Source organism: Corythoichthys intestinalis, chromosome 19, assembly GCF_030265065.1.
Source record: "Corythoichthys intestinalis isolate RoL2023-P3 chromosome 19, ASM3026506v1, whole genome shotgun sequence".
Lineage (NCBI taxonomy): Eukaryota > Metazoa > Chordata > Actinopteri > Syngnathiformes > Syngnathidae > Corythoichthys > Corythoichthys intestinalis.
In genome coordinates this window covers 1,194,781-1,220,602 of record NC_080413.1, presented here as the reverse complement: position 1 = coordinate 1,220,602, position 25,822 = coordinate 1,194,781, and the positions used below count along the sequence as shown (strand labels likewise).

At 41.1% G+C, this 25,822-nt stretch overlaps 1 protein-coding gene across 4 annotated transcripts in view; it reads left to right on the top strand.

Moving 5' to 3' along the window:
- col12a1b (collagen, type XII, alpha 1b) overlaps positions 1-25,822 on the top strand; it is a 148,082-nt gene that overhangs the window by 30,343 nt on the left and 91,917 nt on the right. For all 4 annotated transcript variants that reach the window (XM_057823051.1, XM_057823050.1, XM_057823049.1 and 1 more), the window contains exons 13-18: positions 10,170-10,439; positions 12,206-12,475; positions 14,970-15,162; positions 16,719-16,843; positions 21,747-21,896; positions 21,977-22,096. In XM_057823051.1, coding sequence (XP_057679034.1) covers positions 10,170-10,439; positions 12,206-12,475; positions 14,970-15,162; positions 16,719-16,843; positions 21,747-21,896; positions 21,977-22,096 — 1,128 coding nt within the window. The remainder of the gene's footprint in view (positions 1-10,169; positions 10,440-12,205; positions 12,476-14,969; positions 15,163-16,718; positions 16,844-21,746; positions 21,897-21,976; positions 22,097-25,822) is intronic.

The window sequence follows — 25,822 nt, the reverse complement described above, 5'->3', positions numbered from 1 at the left end:
AGGCAGCAATTGATAAAAGCAAATATATAATATCAACTTAATAACTATCTCAGCAAATACATTTGATGAAGCAATAATATTTGGTAAGTAATAAAATGCAACAATATGATTGCTTAAATGTATTGAAGTTGACCTGTGGAACCTAGGCTAGTTTAAACAGGTCAGAATGACAAGGCAGTATTATCAAGAGCTAAACATATCTATAGTTATCAATTCCAAAAATGTCTCTTACTGCAATCAATCATGGAACATCCTATTACAGCAGTCAATACTTTATTATGAGCCTTCATTGGTAAAAACAAATTTTGAATAACCATTTAATAATTATCTTATCACTAACTACGCATAAAATGTCACACATTGTGAACATGTGACAGAAAGAATTGTTCATTTTTGTCTCGTTCTCGTGTTAGCTCGTTATCGTCTCGTCATCGCCATGAACAAACGAAATATTTTCATTATCGTCATCATTGACGAAAACAACACTGGTAGGCAATGAGTTAAACAGGAGTTGAAGAATGTGTAAGGGCGGCAAACTTTCCAGCAGGCTTTTTTTTGCCAGCTGTCAAGCGCGAGCAAAAGCTAAAGCTTCCATAAATGATGATTTCCCCTTGTTTGCAACACTCGTACACAAACCAACGTTGTAAAGCTGCCATAAATGATGATGTACACAAACCAACGTTCCAATTCCAATTTTTTCCCCCACCATTTTACCCTTTGCTTGCATTTCACGCCAACCAATCAAAACCAGCGCTGGCCGAACGGCACCCCCGGGTTTACATGCGATGTTGATGTACGAGTGTTTGTGTAGTCAATCCTGACTTATCGCAGGGGGTACGCATTCCGCTTCCATCCGCAATACGGACCGCGAAAATCACCCCCACAAAGAAAAACACACACGTCAAAGACATTAACAGCGAGAACTCCATTTTGAACGGGTTTTTGGATTGTCCATTTTTCCTTTTCTATCGTTTGCATTAGGGGTGTGACAAAATATCGAAATGCTGTTATATCGTGATACTTTGTATCCCAAAAGGTTATCGAGATGCTCCTGCCGAGAATCGATATATCGTTTTAAAAAAAGGAACCAACAAGTAGTTATCAAAATCTTCCACCATGATACAACCCCTAGCAAAAAGTGTGCAATCACCAGTCTCGGACGAGCACTCACTCAGACATTTTATCATGTAGAACAAACTCCGATAAAAAGCTTGAAAAAAATCATGAATTAGTTCAAAAATGCAGTGCTTTAGCATTCAGAAACACTAAAAGAAATGAATAAAAAACATTGTGGTGGTCAGTTGATGTTAATTTTATAGAGCAAGTGCAGGTAAATATATATGGAATCACTCCATTCTGAGGAAAAAAATATGGACTCATTAGAAACAAACAAAGAAATAACAAAACACATCTCTAATATTTAGTATCACCACCTCTGGCTTTTATGACAGCTTGCAGTCTCTGAGGCATGGACTTGATGAGTATTCTTCATCAGTTTGGTGCCAACTCTCTTTGATTGCAGTAGCCAGATCATCCATGCAGGTCGGAGCCTTGCTGTGGACCATTTTTTTCAATTTCCACCACAAGTTATCAATAGGGTTGGGATCTGGGCCATTTGCAGGCCATGACATTGACTGGATGAGTCTTTTTCCAAGGAATGCTTTCACAGTTTTAGCGCTGTGGCATGATGAATTGTCATCTTGGAAAATAACATTTTCAATTGAAGGGATAAGAAAGCTGTCAAAAATTTCAATGTAAACTTGTGCATTTATTGAAGATTTAACCACAGCCATCTCCCCTTTGCATGACATGCAACCCCATATCATCAAGGAATGAGGGAATTTTAATGTCTTCTTCAGGCAATCATCTTTGTAAATCTCACTGGAACGGCACCAAACAAAAGTTCCAGCATCATCGTCAAGAGTCAAGAATCTGCATTGGACAAGGTGTCAAAAGAGTCAAGAATCTGCATTGGACAAGGTGATGGTGCTGGAACTTTTGTTTGGTGCTGTTCCAGCGAGACCTTAAATGGCCCAAAATGACCTAATTGCCTGGCATTGACTGCCACTGACAGCCATAGACGTTTAATCCGTTTGAAGTAGGAAGGATGTAGGAGTAGGAGGAGCGAATGAACATTCGTTCATTCGCTGCCACCCTCCCAGTTCAAATGGATTGGACGTCTACTAGTGATAAACTCATTCCAATTCACACTAGAAGCTTGTTTTTCTGTTAATTACTTGTTTGTAAAATATCCTAGAATGATTTCCTGACCAATGTATCGATAATCGTTGTATCGTCATATCGTCAGATCATTGTTATCGTGAGCTTTGTATCGCGTATCGTATCGTGAGGTACCAAGAGGTTCCCACTCCTAGTTTGCGTGACGAGAACTTTTCAAAAATCGAAACAAGATTGTCGACCTGATTTGCGCTTTGCCGGCAGGCAGAAACGCTGACGTTTCAGAGCTACGCAGACAACAAAGACCCTAAAAAAGAATCCCCGATGAGTGCGGCTTTTTTTGCTAAACGTGTGTGGTTTTTGGCTCCCGCTGAGTCGAGCAGCAAAAATCCAAACAGTCCATTAGCCGCTAAGCACACTTAGCCAGTAGCGAGGGAACATTCGGGGGCTAAATCGGATCAGATGTTTTCTTCGCAACGGGAGCGTGAGCCTCTTTTCTTTTGCCGCCAGACTCCACTTGGACAAAAAAAAAAAAAAAAAAAAAAAAATTAAATTACCGACACTCGTGTTGTGTAACTGCTGGATGCAAAAAGGCTGCTTACTGCCTGCTAAATGCCTGCTAACTGCTTGCTAACTACTCGCTCGCTAGCAGTAACAAACTCACGCGGAGCACACGCGTGACTTATTGGCTCGGTGCACATCCAAATATTTCTGAAATATCAAGAGACTATTAGTGTCAGAGCCCACACACAAAGATAAAACAAAAATCAGGCCATTTTAAATGGCAACGTTGTCCAAAACAAAACAAAAAAAGAAACAATACACGGCAGTACTGCCAGTCTATATTAATTGGACATGTTGGGCTAGGGTTGCCAATAAGCTTCAGAACGATAAACCGATACGACCGGATATCCCGTTTTACAGGTGAGAGATACAGCTGTATCGGTAGTAAAATTACCATTCGACAGTAATTGGTAGGGTTGTTCCGATCATGTTTTTTTGCTCCCGATCCGATCCCAATCGTTTTAGTTTGAGTATCTGCCGATCCCAATATTTCCCGATCCGATTGCTTTTTTTTTTTTTTTTGCTCCCGATTCAATTCCAATCATTCCCGATAATTTTTCCCGATCATACACATTTTGGCAATGCATTAAGAAAAAAATGGATAAAACTTGGACCAATATATACATTCAACATACAGTACATAAGTACTGTATTTGTTTATTATGACAATAAATCCTCAAGATGGCATTTACATTATTAACATTCTTTCCGTGAGAAGGATCCATGGATAGAAAGGCTTGTAATTCTTAAAGGATAAATGTGACTTTGTATATTGTGACCAGAGGTTGCGCTAGACTTTTTCGTTGTCTGTCATTTTGACTGACAGGGTCATAAAAATCCGGTCATAATTTATTTTTACCCGTCACTTAAATTTTTAAAATTGTGGTGACCCTTTGTTTGGCATAATTCACCTTCCGTACTTGTGTGTCCATTTGGCCGAGCGCGTTACCGGCTACGACACAGTCACGTGACAGAGACACTTAAGAGCCGCGCGCGTTCCGGCTTGAATATGAATAGAGAGTTCACAGAGAGCAGCAGAGCTACAGCGGCTGGACACAGCAATTCGGGCTAACAAGACTCTTAACATTGCATACCGCTTCAACAGTATTTAATTTTCATTCATTTTAAATTAATATTCTGTCCGAACAAGCTTAACAGAGAATCCACACCGTGCCATCACACATCAAGCAGATGAATATGTAACTTTTTCTCCGCAGTGACAAAAACAGCTGACTGTGGCCCCAGTAGGTAGGCTACATATGGAACAATGAAATTAACAGTTCACCTGCTGTGGCCTGAACGCAGTCTGACACCATCCTCCTGGTGCGCATGGACTTGAATTGCGTGCCCGCTTGTGCAGTCCCTCTTTTTTCACCTCTTTTATCAACACCATCGTCGTTTTGGGGCTTTTTAAAGAAACCTCGGACACTCAGTTGCCTTGATATTTTTCCGACTAAGGCCAACGACGTCATGCATCAAGAGAGACATTAGCTAATTAATATGCTCACTCGCCTCCCTGTGGTCTGGGGTGTGAATTGCAGCCTGTCAAAATGACAGATGGACAGTTTTTTCCGTCACCGTTTTAAAAAATCGGTCAACGACGGAAAATATTCGGTTAACGCGACCCCTGATTGTGACTAAATATTGCCATCTAGTGTATTTGTTAAGCTTTCAGTAAATGATACTGTAGCCATTTAACTGTTCTGCCCAAATGCATGATAGGAAGTGCAACCATGACTGTGCGTAGTGGTACCAATTGATATGTCTTCTCTGCGTTGGGAAATAACATAGGTTGTTAAGAAAAAGATCAATTGCTACCTTTCTTCCCCACATTGCTTCCGACTATATTTCTAATCGTAGAGAGAGGGATTGTAAGGCTTTAGCCAATTAAAAAAAGGCTCCAAAGGCTGCCATATTTCACTCTACTCATCTTACGCTGCCTTTTAGCTCTATATATAGGTAAAACGGCGCCATTACAGATTGAATGCGACAATGCGTGAGTGGGTCGTGCAGCGCATGCGTTAATTGCGTTAAATATTTTAACGTGATAAATTTGAAAAAAAAATTAATTACCGCCGTTAACGGGATAAATTTTAATAACCCTACCTTAAGCCTAAACTAAAGACTCTGGATGAGTGTAACATATTATGTCTGTAACGTTAAATACAATTAGAAAACGATTTAATTAAAAAATATATATATATATTTAAAAAAAGGCATGTCCGATATTTTTTGGCCGATTCCGAGACTTTGAAAATGACGTGATTGGACCCTCGGGACATCTCTAGTAATTAGCCATTAAATATTCAATGAACCGATAGTAGAGATAGAATTCGGCTATCGCGAGCACAAGAATCGGCTTCTAATGCCTAGTTCAATGCATTGCTTAATATGACAACAATTTAGCTTTTATTTCACATGCTTCGCTTGTGTCATTCACCACACTGCACACTTAGGCTAGGTTCATACTACAGGTCTTAATGCACGAATCCGATTTTTTCGTGTTTTTCCGACTCGAGTCAGGCATTAACTTGACGGTCTAAACGGGACACGTCGCATAGAAGTGGACCATTTCAAATTCGATCTGAGTCACTTTCGTATGTGGTACAAATCCGATCTGGGCCACATTTTTTCAGAAAGTGACTGGCGGTCTGAACTGTCAAACTCCCAAATCGGGATTCGTGCAGCAATAACGTCAGCAAAAAGCAAGACGCACGGAGGACGGCAGCCATGTAGGCATTAGCGCCTAGCTTGAACTCTGCTTTTAGGCACGAAGCGGGCTTGACCTTGGCCTTAGATTGAGACCGCACGCACATAATATGGACAAGCACCACTCACAGTCGTGGTTGCCTCAACTTCCCATGCATTTGGGCAGAACCCCTTCTAGTCGCCGTCATTGCCCGATCGTCACGGGCGTGTCATAACAATGCGAGAGCTAACAAAACCACTGTAACGGACACTCCGTATCGTTTTCTTCAAAGCCCAAAACGAAACTAGTAGTGGCAACCAGTGGCGGACTTGGCAATTTTGGCGCCTAAGGCAAACATATCCAGGGGCCCTCCTCATGGGTCAGGGGTTAAAAAGGTGAGAAGGGTTTGGAAGAAATATGTTCCGCTCAAACAGATTCAAATGACAGCACAGAGAAATGTCAGCTTGTTAATTGTGTTTTTTTGGAGTTTTGTCGCCCTCTGCTGGCGCTTGGGTGCGACTAATTATATAGACTTCAGCACCCATGAGCATTGTGTAAGTAATTATTGACATCAACAATGGCGGGCTACTAGTTTATTTTTTTTTTGGATTGAAAATTTTATTAAAACGAAAACATGAAGAGGGGTTGTAATATAAAATTTCTATAACTTGTACTAACATTTATCTTTTCAGAACTACAAGTCTTTCTATCCATGGATCGCTTTAACAGAATGTTAATACTGTTAATGCCATCTTGTTGATTTATTGTTATAATAAACAAATACAGTACTTATGTACCGTATGTTGAATGTATATATCCGTCTTGTGTCTTATCTTTCCATTCCAACGATAATTTACAGAAAAATATGGCATATTTTATAGATGGTTTGAATTGCGATTAATTGCGATGAATTACGATGAATTAATTTTAAAACTGTAATTAACTCGATTAAAAATTTTAATCGTTTGACACCTCTAGTTAAAAGCAAAAAAAAAAAAAAAAACGTGCAGTTAGCATTTATTTTACGTAAATATTGCGAACTATGATGCCAGTGCAGTAGCGTCTAATTTCTACCATTGATTTTTTTCACAAGGTTTCAAAATGCATGCATGGTACGAAAAATATAATAATGACCTTGAATCCTCGAACAAATCACTCCTGAGACAATCCTTCTTGTATGTGGTACAGTTTACGTACTTTTTCAACAGAAATCCGGCGCTAGGTCGCTGCGTGCTTTTTTGTGAATAGCTCCTCTTCATGTGGCCGGCCCCCGACTTGAATGCGAGGTGCAGCGCTTGACCGATATGAGCCGTCAATACATTGTGAAGTCTATGGGCGAGCGTCTTCTTAAACTCTCAGACAACTTTTTTTTAACGTACAGTTCGTGGCGTCCAGGTTGTTTCAGGTTCTCGACGCTTTCCCAGAGTTTGAGTGTCGTGAGCGCTAAATTGGCAAAGTTAGAGTGTGCTGAATGTAAAAAGGGGATCATTTTTCAAGCAGATCTGGTTCCTCTATCACCGTCAATGGCACAAGAAATTTTTTTCCATGTTGTGTACGGCAGACAATAAAAAAGGAATCGAAAGAGCTGTTAGCTGCTCGTTCAGAGCTTCCATTCCTCCTGACCTCGCATCAACTTGAGATTTATTCACGTAGACGTATAGTCGCGTTCCCACGACGTCGAGGGAAAGACGCTTATTATCGGCACGCACGAAATGATTTGTTTTTCGGTCGCGCCAAGAGCAACGGGCGCGTTCAAACGACGGCTGGAAAAAATATGCGGAGATGCGCGCGCCTGCCACGCAAATAACACATGAAAGATGTCTGTCTGGCCCACTTTTTCTTCCTGCGACTTATAAATCCAAAGGAAATAAAAGATGCTGACTTGCACATATTCAATCAGGTGGCGGGCTTTTATTTTGACAGGCCGGTGGCGCGGACCAACATTTTTTTTTTTTTTTATCAATTCGGGCGCCATGCCACGCCACGTCGCGTCCCACGCCTGGAGGAATATGTGGCGCTACTGCATTTTTCCACTTTGTAATTCCAGACGTCTTTAATTCATTGACGTCCGATCCATTTGAACGGGTGGTGCTAGCGGCAAATATTTTTTTTTAGAATAATGCATTTATTTTGAAGAAAAAAAAGAATGATAATATTGATGTGCCATTAATGGCGATAGATGCCCAGTCTATTTTATTTAAATTTCTGGTTGTTTTCTTTTAATTACAAAAGTGACTTAATAATTTAATCACAAATATTTTCATAATCATAATCATAACTAGAGCCCTGCAAGCAGGACTGAGCGGGCCCTCGCACATCGCACTCGGACGTCACGCAAACTCGGACGGCATGCAGGTCGGGGTGGTGGCAGGTCATCCCCCTCTACTAACCCTAAACCCAAAACAACGCCCGACTCCAATGGCGTACCGCAAGCAACACATCACTTCCGCTCATTAATATTCATGACATCAGCTACTGTTGCTAAGTAGGGACAAGCCACCGTTTGTCCCTAATAGGAAATGAATGGAAATCGTGTACGAAGGAGATGTTTACAGAGCTAAATCTACCAATTCTCTCCGAAAATGATGTGCCTGGTGCCAAATTGACTGGCAAAGATGTGGAAGAACATAAAAATGTTCAGTTAAAGAGATGGCTGTCGTGTCGAAGGCTGAAAAAGATGAAAAAAACGAGCCGACCTAAGCATAGCTTTAGCTTTTTTATCGACGCGACTGACAATGACGTTCTCCTGTTACAACAAGCTATCCTTTACCATCAGCCCTGTCTTTCTTATATATCCTCTGGTTGTCCTACGTCTCTTACCGTTCTTGGGGGTAATTTAGCTAGCTTTGTGTAGCGATCGCAAATACTGCTCGGTGACAGCCAACGAACACTTTTAATTTTTTCCATTGTTAACAAATCTTAATTCTATTACTTACTATTATCTATTATCTACTTATTTACACTTCCCCCCTTACTAAAGCTGTTTTTTTTTTACAACAGAAAATGTTACAGTGGCAGTCAGATACCATTTTAATTCTTCTTAGGTCATTCGTTGTCAGATAGAAGCAGCAACTGGCACGTCATGCCAAAAAATAAGTTAAAAATATCAAAATGGCTTACCTCTTTGTCCTCTGAAAGACAATGCCAACCCAACAAAATGTTTACTGCCTGAATGTTTACTGCCGAGCTGGCGTTAAAAGTCCGCGCAAGTTGGTTCAGTCTTCACATTTTCTCCTCCGAGTTTTTAGTTTCGGGAAACGTATGAAGAAAACTTCCTTCATATGTCGTAATGTCTAGAGTCGTTTCTACAAGTTCCAAAAAAGCAATGTGTGATCAGCATGCTCGTTTTTTGAAAGATTACCGGTGAAAAGTAGCAGATTTTCCATTGCTTCTATGCGAGGGCGGGTCTAAAATGTCCCACTTCGGCTTTACTTCCGCTTTACGATGCGACGTCACGGTCTAAAAATAGCCTGCCTGCGGTACGCCATTGGTACCCCTCCCAGGTCAGGCCCGTGAATGAAAACTCACCATTTTTATGACTTAACATCTGATATGTCTCATGAACAGTCTCGCCAATTCTGAGGAGGTTCCAACTAACTCCGCCAAGATCTCAAAGGTGCACGCTGCTTATTGACTAAAATTGCATGTTTTTTATCATTCAATCCAAAATACCCGATTTGCTGTTGGGTTTGGAATATGGGTGCAGGAGACTTTTTTGAGCAGTTTTGCTCAAGCAGGGGGTGCCATTGAGCCATTTTGTTACATTTTTTTGGCAATGGGGTGGCGTGGCTCAGTGGTGGAGTAGTTGTCCCCCAACCCAGGGGTTGTGGGTTCAATTCTCCACCCTGATGACCTCGCCTAAGTGTCCTTGAGCAAGATACTGAACCCCACGTTGCTCCTGGTGCTGCGTCACCAGTAGGTGGATGGCAAGATAGTGTAAAGCGCTTTGAGCGCCTTGAAAGGTGGAAAAGCGCTATATAACACCATTTACCAACGTTGCAAAATTATCGAAATTTACGCATAGCCACATTAATGTGCAAATTTTGGTGATTTTTCGAGCATGTTGGCCATCTTTATTTGCCATGAAAAAAAAGATAATAATAAACATTTGCATTCCAATAGGGCCTCGCGCCTGTTGGTGCTCAGGCCCTTATAAAGGAAATCAATAAATATTTCTTTTTCATTTTTTTCCAATCATTTGCTCGCTTCCAGCCATTCTTGGTTAAAATGGATTTGACGTCAATTCATGGGCGTCACTAGACCTAATACAATACTGGGGCACTAGCAAGCGCGTAAATAAACAAAAAAATTTTGCACAAAAAGTCAGAACGAACACATTAAACTATATATAATTTCATTTCATTTATTCTCGCCCCATAGACTTCATAATTATATTGACTGGACACATTCCCCAGACGCTGGGCCACACCCTCAAGTAGGGGGCCGTCGTCCCACACTCCGCTTCAGTTATTCGCAGTCGGTCGCAGTTATTCAACACATGCAGTGATCCAACGCCGGATTTAGGTTGAAAAAGTACGGAAGCTGTACCACATACAAACAGGATGGATTGTCTCAGGAGTGATTTGTATTAAATAGGCACATTCTGTAGATTGTTATATGTACTTAAAATGCCAGTATAATTTTTTACCTGGTGAAATGTATACATTTGGCAGCGTCCATCGCCGTCAGTGGCACTAAAATTCAGTCTTTGAACTTTGTCTGGACTTTGCGGTCGCAGATGCGGGTCCTCCCCAAAACCTGAAGACCCAGGACGTGACCGAGCGCAGTTTTACGGCGCAGTGGACGGCCGCCCCGGGCAAAGTCAAGGCTTACCACCTCAAGTGGCAGTCGGCGTACTCGGACGAGTCCGGCGAGAAGTTTGTTCGCGGGGACGTCACGGACACGCTGCTGGACGGCCTCAGCCCCGAGACGCTTTACCGGCTCTCGGTGGTGGCCGTCTACGACGGCAAAGAGAGCGAGCCGCTCTCCGGATACGAAACCACCGACGGTAAGGAAGCCCGACGAACGGCATGGAGCGTTTTTCCCTCGGCCAAATAACACGAAGGCCGCCGTAGGAAACATTGACACGTTCCGTCTCGTAAAGGACGGAATCAGCGAGCGTTGGTTCCGTTTAATTGGAAATTTATTGGAGGAAAGGAAAATGTGGTTAGGCGCTTGCAGATTCTTCACTTTTGCCAGCCGCGTTGGCTGGCAGGATTCGTGCCGTCATCTTTTTGGCTCTGTTCTTTGCTTGTGCATTGTTTTTTGGCACCATTTTTCGGTCATTTTGAGATTTTTGAATCTTTTTGGTCAGTGTTTTCAGGTCCATTTTTCCGTTGATTTTTTGGGGTTCATTTTCGTCCATGTTTTTTGGTCCATTTTTATGGGTCTCTGTTTTTGGGTCAGTTTTTGGGGGGTGTTTTCAGTCCTCCCTTTGGTTTCCATTGTTTTGTCTTTGTGGGTCCATCACTTTATGTACTGTGTTTTTTGGTCCATTTTTGTCATTTTGAGTTTCTTTTTTTGGTCTGTGTTTTAGGGTCCAGTTTTTCGTTCCATTTTTTTGGAGTCTATTTTTGTTTTCTTTTTTTGGGGGTTGGGGGGCTCATTTTGAATGTAACTATTTTGGTCCAGTTCGGGTCAGTTTTTGTCATTTTTATTATGTCCATTTTTAGGTGTTTGTTTTCAAGTCCATTTTTTTCATTGTTTTTTTTTTGTGGTCATTTTGAATTTAATTGTTTGGTCCATGTTTTCTGGTCCATTTTGGTTCAGTCTTTTTAGGTCAGTTTTTGATCATTGTGCATTCATCTTCATGGGGCCATTTTATATACTGTCTTTTTTGGTCAGCTTTTGTCATTTTTATTTTGTCCATTTTAAAGGTCTTTGTTTTCAAATTCATTTTTTTCATTGTTTTTTTTTTGTGTGTGTCATTTTTTATTTATTTTGGTCCATGTTTTCTGGCCCATTAATTTGGGTTCTTTATTTATTGGTCAGTTTTTGTCTTTTTTGGTTTGTATTTTCAAAGCTTTTATTTAGGTTACTATTTTTTTGTTCTGTTTAAAAAAAAAGGGGGGGGGGGGGGCGCTTTCAGTCCATCCTTTGGTTTCCATCGTTTTGATTTTGTCTTCTTGGGTCCTTCACTTTATGTTTTTTTCTTTTTTTTGGTCCATTCTTTTTCATTTTGAGTTGTCTTTTTTAGTTTTGTGTTTTAAGGTCCATTTTTCGTATTCTTTTTTTTTGGGGGGGGGGTTGTTTTGGTCCTTCTTAGTTTGTTTGTTTTTTATCTTAATGCATTCATCCTTATGGGGCCATCATTTTTTCGTCTTTTTTGGTCAGTTTTTGTCATTTTTATTTTGTCTATTTTTTTATCTTTGTTTTCAAGTCCATTTTTTTTTTTCATTGTGTTTTTTTTTTTGGTCTGTTTTTTTTTCGTGGTCATTTTCAGTTTGTCTATTTTGGCATATGTTTTTTGGTCCATTTTTGGGTGTTCTGTCTTTAGGGCCGTTGTTTTTGTTTGTTGGTTTGTTTTTGATCATTTTGCATTCTTTTTTTTGGTCTGTGTTTTCAGAGCCATCATTTTTGTTACATGTTTTTTGTTCTGTCTTGGTTTTTAAGTTTCTGGGGGTGCATTTTCAGTCCAACTTTTTGGTTTCCATTGTTTTGAGTTTGTCTTCATGGGTCCGTCATTTTATGTTGTTGTCTTTTTCGTTCCGTTTTTGTCATTTTGAGCTTGTTGGACCCGGACGTCCCCGCTAACCCGCTTCTCCGTCCCCGCAGCGTCGGCCGAGGCTCAACGGCTACGCGTGAGCGAGGAGACGGACCGCACCATGAAGGTGACGTGGGCGGCGGCGCCCGGCAAAGTCCAGCACTACCGGCTGAAATACGTCCCCGTCGGCGGCGGCGGCAGGGAGGTGATCCTCAAGGTCCCGGCGGGGGTGACCTCCAGCGTCCTGAAGAAGCTGCAACCTCTCACCTCCTACGACATCAGCGTCCATCCCGTCTACAAACGAGGGGAAGGAAAAGCAAGGCAAGGAGTAGGAACCACACGTACGTTGGGCCACAAGCCTTCCTCTCTCTTTCTCTCACTAGCAACACCTCTCTTCTCTTTCACTCTTTCGAAATTACACATGTAAAGCTGAGTGGAAAATATGAACAAGTTTTTCAAATGATTTCCTTCCCCCTAGTAATGTGCAAATGCGTTGATTGGCGCGGGCCGGCACACTCCCAATGAGGGAAATTATCTTCCCGGGTGTTCTCCAATTAAACCACAAGACTGCTAATGAGGCTCATTTCACTCAAGTTGGTTTCATCCCAACGTTAGATGGAACCATAAAAGCTGGAGATAGACAAAACTGTATTGTTTCAAAAAGGATGACTTGTTCTAATCTCGTCATTTATTAGCTGACGGCAGAGTTGATTTTTTATTTACTTATTTATTTTTAACGGTTTGGACGTCAACATGTGATCAACTCATCTGTTGCATCACATTTGATTTTCATATATTTTTTTTTGTGTTGGGAGAAAATACTTTTACTTTGTACTTGTAAAGTAAATTTTAAAGCAAGTGCTTTTGTACTTGAGTACCTTTTTTTTAGATACTTGTACTTTTACTTAAAGCAACACAGTAATTTTTCAGTTTTGGTCGATTTTAGTGACGCCGGTGGACAAAAGTAGTAGCGTTTTGCCTTAAAGAGCATACGACAGGAGAAAAAAAGTCTTAAATGGCATTATTATGTGAATTAGAATCATATTTTGAGACCATTCCACTATATGCAACAATTTAGCAATGCGCAGATGACGAGAAATTAGTCTTTTAATCTGCCGGTTAGCCACGCCTACCATTATCGGGCTTTAGCGTCCCCAACAGGTGGATGACGTCAGTGGGAGACCGGGCTCATCGGTTTTACTATTCAGCCCATTGAGGGGGAATTATTCAGAACGAGGAAAACGCGACGAAGAGAGCTGCAAAATGTCATTGTTTCTGTCTCTTCAATATTTATACAGGATATTCTTTGTATCCAAGTATTTTCCCCAATTGCTAAATAAATGGCATGGTCATGACAAATAAGTCTTGTGCTAAATGGAATATGAAATCATAAAAATGCATTTATTCAGGACGACATGGCAAAATGACTCCATAATGGTCAAAACTGTCGACTTCACCTTCACTGTCGCACCTCTCGAACGATATTTTATGACACCTAAATCGGACATATGTCATTTCCCTTCCCCGGTTCCGGAGAATGTAAACAAACCAAAAGGCGTGACAGCTAGCCAACATGCTAACCCGAACCGAATGATGTTTCAAAGTCTTCGAAGCGGAAAATCACACATAACTAGCCTGGATTATTTGACATGACGACTGGGTTGTCGATTGTCATTGCGGATCGGCAAACCGCCCGGCGGAGAGCAATTTACAGTTCGTTCCCCGGAGGAGGGCGGCTGCAGTTGTTGTGCAGCTAACGTGCTGCTAATGTGCATGAGGAGAGCTTTTTACATGCCTATCAATGCTCAAACGTAAGTAGTCCTTTATTTAAAGAAAGTTTGTAGTGTTTACTTTTTAATAGCTGTATTAATATTTGACATAATACTAAACAGGATGTTTACTCACTTCCTCGTAAGTCCAGTGGGCCCACAGTAGTCGGGCTTGTTTTAGCCAATATCCACGGTGAATGGGAACCTTTTGAAACTCCAAAAAGGCGCATACGCCTCTCCCTCATACAGAATGATTTTTCTGCAGCCGTTTGGCTGGCGTGATGCGAAAAATAAACGTATTAATCCGCAAAATCAGCTGAATCCTTCGTCCTCGTACACAACAGTACGCTGTATAGCCGTACACGTCACAGCGCCCTCCACCTCAATGCAAGACCGAATCCAGAAGTCACTCATTTTCATAGCGCGGGATTCAAAAATCTAAATAAATATAGTGATCGCTTCCACACACATCCAAGCGGTCCATATCATTCAGGAGCATAAAATACCACGTGTATTATGAAATAAACATGCTTTTTCGTGTCACATGCACTTTAAGTAAGACTACGTTTCCCATGAGGACCAGCGCACCTCCGCACAGTGTCGTAAAATCCTCAATCAATCGAAAAACAATCTCCTGGTCGCCTGCAGATGGATTAAACAACATTTCTGTTTCCAGCGGCTGTGTGAAGGAGGAATAGTAATGAGGTCCAGTTGTGGCTAAACAATAGCGTTTGACGGTTAGCAACCATGTGGCTTAGTGTGGCTAACACTCACCACCACCCTACCCCAAGAGTTGTCATTCAACTAGTTGTCAGTCGACAGATTATCAAAAATGTTAGGAAAATATTTTATAAAGGTTGAAAAGTTAGTGTCGCTTTAAATATGAAAGATTTGATTGGTCGGCAGCCCTTCCAGTCCAGTGGATTGGATGTCTATCATCGTCAGTGGAAGTTAATGAATCAAATCTTTTTCTGTCTTTCTTTCTGCATCAGTTAACGTTAGCACTTAGCAATAGCATGAATCTCTGCCTCCTTTTTAACGTCGCGGGTGGCTTTTGGCCTTCCAGTGTCGCCTTTCAAGGCCCCCAGGAACCTCCAGACCTCAGAGCCCACCAAGACCAGTTTCAGGGTGTCGTGGGATCCGGCGCCCGGGGAGGTTCGGGGCTACAAGGTGACCTTCCACCCGGCCGACGACCAAGTGGACCTGGCCGAGCTGCTGGTGGGCCCCTTTGACAACACCGTGGTTCTGGAGGAGCTCAGGTAAGTGTTTCAGATGGTGACAAACTCCAGAGGAAGAATTTCAAGCTGCCGTAAATATAGCAACAGCTGGAAACGTGGCGCTCGCTGGCCCATCAATTCTAATAACTTGCGTCCAAAGTTGGATCTTAAAAATGCTATCTCAGAGTGCAGAACTGAAGCAAACTGGCTGCGCTCTAAAGAGTGGAACATCAAATTAGCCGTTAGCCAATTTTTTGTTTAGTAATTGTTTAATTGTTTATTAACTCTAGGGCTGCAACGATTAATCGATTAACTCGAGTATTCGATTAGAAAAAAAAAAGATAAAAATTAAATTATGCTGCTTTGAGTATTCGTTTGATTAAAGTGGCGTTGCAGTGGTTTATTTTGAAAATGTTTGCATTTAGTTTTATTGATTTGGGTGAATACACTGCCCTCTAGTCTGCCTCATTTCATATGGATGAATCCAGTTGCTCCATGTTAAGACAACAAGTTTTTGTTTGAGCTAATGTTTTTTTGTAATGCATTCGTAATTTAGATTATTGGTATATTCAGCCTTTTTTTTTTTTTTTGTGGTAATATGTGTCTGAACCATTTGTTAAAAGCATTGTTAATTAAAAAAAAAAAAAGTGTTAGCGTTTTATAGCATTTAAGCTAGTGGACTTTTGCTACGTAAGTTAGCTATTGTTCTTTTGTTGTACGTAGATCCTTATTTATATATATATTTTTTATACCGTTTAAAGCTCAGCTGTTTTAAGTTTTCATGTTCCTTATCCGATTACTCGATTATTTGAACTAACTAGTTCATCGATAAATCGACTACTAAAATAATCAATAGCTGCAGCCCTAGTTTCAACAATTTACATCGAAAATAAAGACGATTGACTGAAAATGGTTCAATAATAGATGAAATGTCTTGTTTTCTCATGTATATTTATAATTGCTCTACCTAAAAAAAAATTGGTTTTATCCGATTATTCGATTAATCGATTGAATTTTCAGTCGAATACTCGATTACTAAAATATTCGATAGCTGCAGCCCTAATTAACTCTCCATCCAACTCTTAACAATAATGGTCAGTACATTATCTTATTTTTTAATTTTATTTTCCTTGAGTTTTTTTTTTTTTTTTTACGTATTTTGAATTAAATTTCAACTTTAACAGTGAAATCCGACTTAAGCGGAAATTCGGCTTACGTCGCCAGCTAGGAATGGAACTCAGTCGTAACTCGAGGACTCCCTGCATATTGAAAAACATGATGTCAATACACATTATTTACTATCACAAAATGATGTGGCAGGCTTTCAGGAATGTTTTGGACATGGCCTGGTGTAAGCATGTTACTGATCAAGAGGCCATTTTGAAAGACGGCGCGGAAACACGGCCAACAATGTCCAGAATGGAATGTAGCGACCGTAGATCGAGCAACGGGCCGCCGCGCAAGTCACTGGCTCCTAGAATGTTCCACGCGTAATCCGTTAGCTCCTTTCAATGGCGTCCAGGAAGAAAAGTTTTTTTTGTTTGTTTTTGTTTTTTTGGGGGGCTGCTGACGGGAATCCCCGCTGTCTTTGTCATCAGGGCCGGAACCAAATATTCCGTGGCCGTTTTTGGGATGTTCGACGGAGGGGAGAGTTCGCCTCTGGCCGGGGAGGAGAAGACCACGCTGTCCGACGCTCCCGAGACGCCTACGTTCGGCCCTTTCGGTAAAAACCGCGTGACAAAAAAAATTGTACGAGAATATTGCCAAAGAAATAGCAATTTATAAACTCTAGCAGAACTTTCTGGTAGCCGTTGCAGGAATAGCGCGAAGATAGCATCGCGCAAGAATGATAATTGATGTCATTTGGAAATACTTAACATTTTGGATTTAGTGTAAAAATATGCGATGGTTAATTTTTCGCTGAAGTCTCAAGAAACGATCAGTGATTTATTTATTTATTTTTATTTTTTTGATAAACCGTTCCAAAAAAACGTGTGCAACAACCTTATTATTCCGTTAACAACTGTCAAAATATTAGCAACAAGGTAGATCATTGTTTTTCAGAGTACAAGGAAATGTCTTAAATTGAAGTTAATGAGTGTTTTTTTTTCCTAACTGTTGCGAGAGGGAAATTCTGTTGATTATTACCAAAAAAAAAAAAAAATTGTTACATACAGTTTAAATTAGGGCTGTCAAAATTATCGCGTTAACGGGCGATAATTCATTTTAACGGGCGATAATTAATTTTTTAGATTAATCATATTAAAATATTTGACGCAATTAACGCACATGCCCCGCTCAGATTAAAATGACAGCTGAGTGCCATTTCCATTCGTTACTTGTGTTTTTTTGGTGTTTTTTCATCCTCTGCTGGCGCTTGGGTGCGACTGATTTTACCACATTGCACCATGAGCAATGTGTAATTATTGACATCAACAATGGCGAGCTAATAGTTTATTTTTTGATTGAAAATTTTACAAATTTTATTAAAACGAAAACATTGAGAGGGGTTTTAATATAACATTTCTATAAGTTGTACTAACACAAGTCTTTCTATACATGGATTGCTTTAACAGAATGTTAATGCCATCTTGTTAATTTATGGTTATAATAAACAAATACAGTACTTATGTATAGTATGTTGAATGTATATAACCGTCTTGTGTCTTATCTTTCCATTCCAACAATAATTTACAGAAAAATATGGCATATTTTAGAGATGGTTTGAATTGCGATTAATTATGATTAATTAATTTTTAAGCTGTGATTAACTCGATTAAATTTTTTTATCATTTGACAGCCCTATTTAAATGTTTGTTTGAGCGCTCGAGGGAGGGCATGTAGCGCTAGCACTAGCACTGCTCGTACCTCACTTTGAGAACCAAGCATGTTGCTAAACATTCTAGCGGCGGCCTGCGTTAAGTTTCTCGATAACGACCTCGACTCCCACCCGGATGGGCGCCAGAATGTTGAACTTGGCGTTGTCGGAGTCCATTAGCGTCAAAAGAGGAAGCCAGGCGCACATGATTGCCATTACGGCTAATTACTGAGAGCTGTTTGGCTGACGTCGCCGTTCCGTCGGCCTTGACGGCCACGCAGCTGCGCTGTTGTAGGGGAAATCACGGCAGAGACGCATTCGTCCCCGCTCGCCGTTACAAGAGAGGAGCATAGCGAGGAAGTCTGAAACGCTAGCTAGCTAAGGAAGGAACATTAGTTCATTCGCTGGCAACCATTCCGCTTCAAATCGTCTACAAGTGACAAACTAGCGATGGTTCAACAGTAGAATGAATCAGTAGGTGTTTGAAAGAATTGACCATGAGATTAATTGTGATTCTCTGTACTGAAGATTTCAAAAGTAGTCATTAGCGCCCTTTTATTTTAAATGTCCAGTCATATTATTGAATTGTTCACCTGGATTAACACAATGAGTTCGCGCTTAGTTGAAATAATTCAGTGTTAATATGTCAGTTAACTCCGAGTTAAGTCACAAAACATTGGAGGAAAAAAAGCTCCCAAATTTTTGTTCTTTGGAAAGCTTATTCCCAGTCCGAGTGTTCTAAATCCGTTGAGTTCAAGAATATCTTGATGAAGCCAGCTCTGCCTGCACGTGTTCCGCATTTGGAGCGTTTTGACCTGTAGCGTCTCGGGCGTGTTGATTGCGGAGAAACCTCGTCGTCGTCAGAAAAAAAGTCTCCCTGCTGGCAATTACGGACTGTTAACGATCCGGAATGTCGGCCACCCCCGAGGATACGCGGAAAATGTTACGCCGCCGGCCGGCCGGGAATTCTCCGCGTAATGGGGAGCAGACGCGGGGGTTGACCTACGGTCCTCGCGGCCGGGAAAAGAGCGTCCCGCTTCGACGGTTTCGGGGGACTCCAGTAAACAAGAAAGTTGAGTCGATTCAACTTGTAAGTCGAGTATGAATAGCACTGCCTGGAGTACGGGCTCGGAAATCCGTACCATTATTGTACTTTATCTTATTGGCGGCCATTGATGGCAATAGACGTTTGGTCCATCCGAGTTCAAACTGGCTTAAAAATATGAACACTTTGGCTGCCAGTGACGGTGATAAGGGAACCAGAGTCGCTTTAAAAATCAGCTGTTTTCACATTGACCACACATATCTTTGGCATATTAACACTTACAGCACTGACATTAAGGATACACATCAAAAACCTTGCTATTGCCAAATCAGCTTTGATGTTTTCCTAAAATAAGTCATTGACCGACATCTACAACGACAGACATCCGTTACGGCTTGTATGGAGTCTAAAATTGGCTTTTTTTCCTAAATGGCATAGTTATTTGACTATGTTTTACATTGAACTCATTGGCTGCCATTGGCAGTAGACGTCCAATCTGTTTTGAATGCACAAAGGTCAAATTGGATTGGATTGGACGTCTATCACCGTCAATAACAGTGAATTAACTAGCATTGAATGGTCATGCCTGTCAATCTGTCATGCAATAATACTTTCTATTTGGGTGGTTCTCATGAAGCTAACTAAAATTATGGCTTTGAAGGGACTGAAGGAATCTGACCTTTTAGCCGAAATGCCGAACCCGGGCCGGCGGGACCCCGACATCCCGGCCAACAGGCCAAACTCCACGCGTTCACCTTAGTCTTAACCCTTTGTACTGACTCCATTGTGAAAGGCTTAAAGTAGGGCTGTCAAAATTATCGCGTTAACGGGCGGTAATTTTTAAAATTAATCACGTTAAAATATTTGACACAATTAACGCACATGCCCCGCTCAAACAGATTAAAATGACAGCACAGTGTCATGTGCACTTGTTACTTGTGTTTTTTGTCTCCCTCTGCTGGCGCTTTAGTGCGACTGAATTTATGGGTTTAAGCACAATGAGCATTGTGTAATTATTGACATCAACAATGGCGAGCTACTACTTTATTTTTTGACTGAAAATTTTACACATTTTATTAAAACGATAACATTAAGAGGGGTTTTAATATAAAATTTCTATAACTTGTACTAACGTTTATCTTTTAAGAACTACATGTCTTTCCATCCACGGATCGCTTTAACAGAATGTTAATGTTAATGCCATCTGGTTGATTTATTGTTATAATCAACAAATACAGTATTTATGTACAGTATGTTGAATGTATATATCCGTCTTGTGTCTTATCTTTTCGTTCCAACAATAATTTACAGAAAAATATGGCATATTTTATCGATGGTTTGAATTGCGATTAATTACGATTAATTAATTTTTAAGCTGCGATTAACTCGATTAAAATTTTTAATCGTTTGACAGCCCTAGTTTAAAGAAAACTCACCGAAAACAAGTTGACAATTTATTCAGGTCGACAGCGACAACAAGGCGAAACAGAAACAGACTCAGGCGGGGAGGCAAGGTCACCCTATCATACGTCAACAAAAGCTTACCGAGAAATATGACAACGTTTAGTTAAACATTCAGTTTTTGGAGGCTCTCGCTGGGCGGGCCGTGGGCAGGAAGAAGGGTGTGTTTGTTTTAGATTATTGTCTCTTTGTGGATTGGACAGGATGATTCAGGAGTTACTGTTGTCACAGCAACAAGGGTTGTGGATTTTGCCACCACAGCGTCAAAGGGGCTCTTAGAGTCTTTTCAGTCGTGTTGTCAGTTGGATATCGGGCGTTATCAGGTGTTCCTTGTGTTGGGACAGGGCATCCCGCCATTTGTTCTGGACTGTCCGGAAGATCTGTTTGCGAGAGTTGGTGGTGCAGACGTGGGCTTGTCACCGTCAGTCTTGTTCAGTTAGTTGCATGACACACACGTTGGGCTTCCGTGATAAGAAGGCGTTGTTTATCTCGTACACCCTATATTCTGCTTGTTTTCCTTAAACTATGGTATAAGTGCTATTTATTTTGTATTGGGTGTGTGACAGTAATATAAACAGTCAAACAGTAAATACGAGAACCGATACTATTCCCTGATTGATTATATTAAGTGTGTCGGAGTAATGCAGACAGTTAGACTGTGCCTACAAGAAAAAGTACTATCTCCTACAGGACATATATAGTCATGAAAACCTAAAATAGTCCATTTTTACTTGAAAGATGTCTATGATGTGACCCATGCAGTCCACCATTTCCTACCAAAATACAGTGGTACCTCTACTTACGGAATTAATTGGTTCTGGAACAAGTTCTCGTAACGTGAAAATTTAGGAATCTTTAAATGGAGTTCTGGCTTGAACTCATGGTTCAGGGTACGAGTGTCTGGTTTCCGCCAAAAACATTTGCATGAGCTGCCCTCTAACCTGTCTCCACTTGCGTCCTCCAGATTTTAAACGGCTCGCCACACGGCCGCCATTTCTCAGTCCAACAGGTTTACCGGATCCACGGTCGGGCGGATTAACCGCGAGGACGACCGGACGCGGACGGGCCGACGCCGGGAAGCGTCAACGGACGTGAAAAGGCAGCCAAAAAATGTCGGGAGTGTGAATGATGACGCGCGTTAACGCGGAGTGGCCGTTTGTCTCGTCTGTGTGGCGTTCTTTTCTTTTTCCCACCTTGTCGCATTCTTTTCACGCACAAAGGTCCGTTTTCGGGAAAGCGCCCGCTCGGGCAGGAGAGCGCTCAGACGCGTGTCTTTTTTTTCTGTCCGTGTGGTCACGGCAGGCACTCCGTGCAAGACCTCCGCCAAGGCCGACATCATACTGCTGGTGGACGGCTCCTGGAGCATCGGACGGATGAACTTCAAAACCATTCGCAACTTCATCAGCCGCATGGTCGGCGTCTTCGATATCGGGCCGGATAAGGTCCAGATCGGTAAATCCCCCGGGTGAATTTTGACAGGTCGGAGAAACGCGAGCGCTCGCTGACCGGCCGCCGTGTCGCCTCACGCACAGGTCTGGCTCAATACAGCGGCGACCCCAAGACCGAGTGGCATCTCAATGCTCACCCTGACAGAGCATCATTGCTCAACGCCGTCGCCAACTTGCCCTACAAAGGCGGCAACACCATGACAGGTGAGGCACGGAATGTATGTTCGGAGAAAGTATTTACTTTTCAAGAGCGTCTGCGACTAGAGCATGAATGAATAGTTGTCGAGAGCAATATAATATGTTGTGCTGTAGACCTTGACTGAAAACTGACCAAGATTTGCTGGACTTTTGGGATTCCGGACTGAGAATAGAGTCTTTTGCCAGTTGAGACCTGATCAAGATTTACTTGACATCAGGACAGATTTGAGTTGTTTTTTTAAATCAAAAACTGATCAAAATCAGGAATCACAGCGAGGATCTCAAGATTAAGATTTTTGAGAGTCGAGGAAAAGACAGACAGAAGACCGAGACTAAGACCAAGACTGAGTCTTTGAGACTAAGACCTGACGAGTTTTGCCGGAAATTATACTCACTAAAACAAAGTCAAGATCAGGACTTTTGGTAGTCAAGACCTAGACTGAAACAAAACCGATACCGGACCAAGACTTTAGCCAAATTAGGAAATTACTCAAATGAAGTGTTGTTCAAGACTTTTAAGACCAAAATTTAGTCTCTTGAGAATTGGTGCCTTAAATCAGGACTCAATGAGATTGTCAAACTCCGGACCTCTGGGAACAAGACCAAAACAAAGCCAGATACCAAGATTGAGACTTGAGATTAAGGTTTTTTTGGGGTTTGATTAAAAACCAACGAAAATTAATAATCCCAAAGATGAACAGAAGATCAAGGTTTTGGAGTGTCGAGATAAGAAAAGAAAGAAGACCAAGATTGAGTGTCTGAGACTGAGACCTGATGAGTTTTGAGAACTCACTGAGCCGTCGTCAAGATTAGGACTTTTGGAAGTTAAGACCTAGACCGAAAAACAAAACAGAGAAATTACTGAAATGAAGTTCGAGGCTTTCAAGATCGAAATTGAGTCTCTTGGGAATTTATGCCTGAAATCAGGACGCTGTGAAATTGACAAACTCAAGACCTTTGGGAACAAGACCAAAACAAGACCTGATACCAAGATTAAGATTTGAGATTGAGTTTTTTTTTTTTTTTAAGGGGAAATCAAAAAACAACCAAAATCAGGAATTGCAAAGATGAATTTAAGAGCAAGATTTTGAGAGTCCAGACAAAAACAGAACGAAGACTGAAACCAAAACTGAGTCTCTGAGACTGAGACCAGACAAATTTTGAGAACTCAGTGAGACGTAGTCGAGATCAGGACTTTTGGTTGTCAAGGCCGAGACCAAAAAACAAAACCGAGACCTAACCAAGACTTAGGTGAAATTACTAAATTGAAGTCTAGTTTGCGACTTTTAAGATCAAAATTGAGTCTCTTGGGAATTGATGCCTGAAATCAGGACTGTGTGGAATTGCCAAACTCAAGACCTCTGGGATCAAGACCAAAACATGATTTTGATATCAAGATTGAGCCTTGAGATTGAGGTTTTTTGGGGAAATCAAAAACCGACCAAAATCAGGAATTGCAGAACTCAAAATCAAGATTTTGAGAGTCCAGACGAAAACAGAAAGAAGACTGAGTCTCTGAGACTGAGACCTAACAAGTTTGGTCTCAATGAGACGAAGTGAAGATCAGGACTTTTGGTAGACCGAAACAAGACCGAAACCTGACCAAGACCTGAGCAAAAATAATAAATTACTCCAATAAAATCTTGATCAATACTTTCATGGCCGAAATTAAGTCTATTGGGAATTGAAGCCTGAAATCAGGACTCAATGAGACAAAGGCTAGGTTCATACCAGAGGTCTTAATGCACAAATCTGATTTTTTCTTGTTTTTCCGACTCGACTGAGGCATTAACTTGATGGTCTGAACGTGATAAGTCGCATAGAAGTGGACCATTTCAAATACGATCTGGGTCACTTTCGTATGTGGTTAAAATCATATCTGGGCCAAATTTCTCCAGAATGTAGCAGCGGTCTGAACTGTCAGGTCTCCCAAATCGGAATTCATGCTGCAATTATGTCAGAAAAGAGCGAGAGCAGCAGGCAGGTAGCATTAGTGGTAGCACCGTAGCACCTAGCTTGAACTCAGCTTCTACGCAGGAGGCAGGACAGACCACAGTCATAAAAAAATAAAATAAAACTAAATAAAGGATAAGCCTGATTATGCTTGATTTTCTCTATGTGCGCCAAATAAGCAATATTTCAGTATTGCTTACATGGCTGAGTTGAGGCAAACTGACCCACACAAATAAGGCTTTTGTGTGCGTCATGCACGCGCATTCATGGATTCTATCAATCCAAATAAACTTTGAATATGAGACTAAACAGGGATTATTAATGTCTGTTATTTGTGTCATTTTTGGAAATCAAAATATGATCACCTTTGAATAGGGTGACCAAACATCCTCTTTTGCCCGGACAAGTCCTACTTTCACGTAGTATCCTCGTGGTCCGGGCGGGTTTTATAAATTCATAAAAATGTCCGCTTTTTATGATTTTTCATGGGACCAATTTGAAGAGAATCCCTCCGGCCGCTGGGTGGCAGCAGTTGACATGGCTCCTACAAGAAGGGGAGGGAAGGAGTATTTCTTCTTGTTTTTGTTGGCAGTTTACACCTATCATGAGACATTACCGCCATCTACTGGGTTGACGATTTGGCCACAACGCCTGCCCAGTTGTTAAGTTTTTACGATAAATACATATATAATGGTGACTGTTGACTTCTTTTGGAGCTTTGACTGTAAAATCCCGTTTGGTGTCGCATCGTTGCGCTGCCAATGATTGTAAACTTTTATGGCAAAGTTAGATTTTTGCCTCAGCTAGCTATCAAGCTGCTAAACAACACTAGGTAATATGGGAAACGTAGTTTTGAACTGCTACGTTTGGAAACATGCTGGTTGAAGTTTTTTTCAGTTTTTTTCCGTTATCGTTTGTGTGTAATCTAGAACATTGAATGAGAATATCAATTGATTGGGAATAACAATTTGTCATGGACAATTGTCGCTATAGTAATTTATAAAATGTTTAGTTGGCACATAGCCTACTGTGTGTATGTTTTTTGACTGGACTACATTTCCATGGGTCTGCATTTTATATATATATATTTTTTTTTTCTTTTTTTTTTTTCAAAATGCATTTTTCCATCCAGAGTGAGGGGGCACACTTCAAATATATTAAAGTGATATAGACATCTATGAGTGAACTTCGAGTAAAATTCAAGTATCTTGAGGCCGGGCTGAGTGTCCTCTTTTTTTGAAATCAAAATATGATCACCCTACCTTTGAATGACGTTAAGCTAGCATGTGTGCTCATTTGTTTTGTTGCGCCTGCGCATGCGGGTCAGTTTCTTCAGCGCATCTCGGACTGCGAATTAGAGCGCATGTGTGATACTTTAACGGGCTCACTGGACAAAGGCAGTCTGAACGGGTGTGCCAATAAAAACAGGTATGAAAAAAAATCTAATTTGTGCATTAAGACCTGCAGTATGAACCTAGCTTAAGTCAGGATCGAGACCTAAACGAGAACAAGACTTCTGCAAACGGAGACCTCACCGAGGCTTGCCTGAAATCAGGACTCCCAGAGATTCAAGATCAAAAAGTTTTAAGAGTCAAGACCAAATAGACTGAGTCCAAAACCAGACAAAATTTGTTTTGAAACAAGACCAATCTTGTGTCTATGCTGGCGCTCGAAAGGAAAAAAAAGATTGAAGAGGTCGTTTTTACTACCGAAGAGTGAGTTTTAGGTCCCGAGAGCACCAAGGTAAACGAGCGAGTCGGTCTCTCGTGTCAATAAATG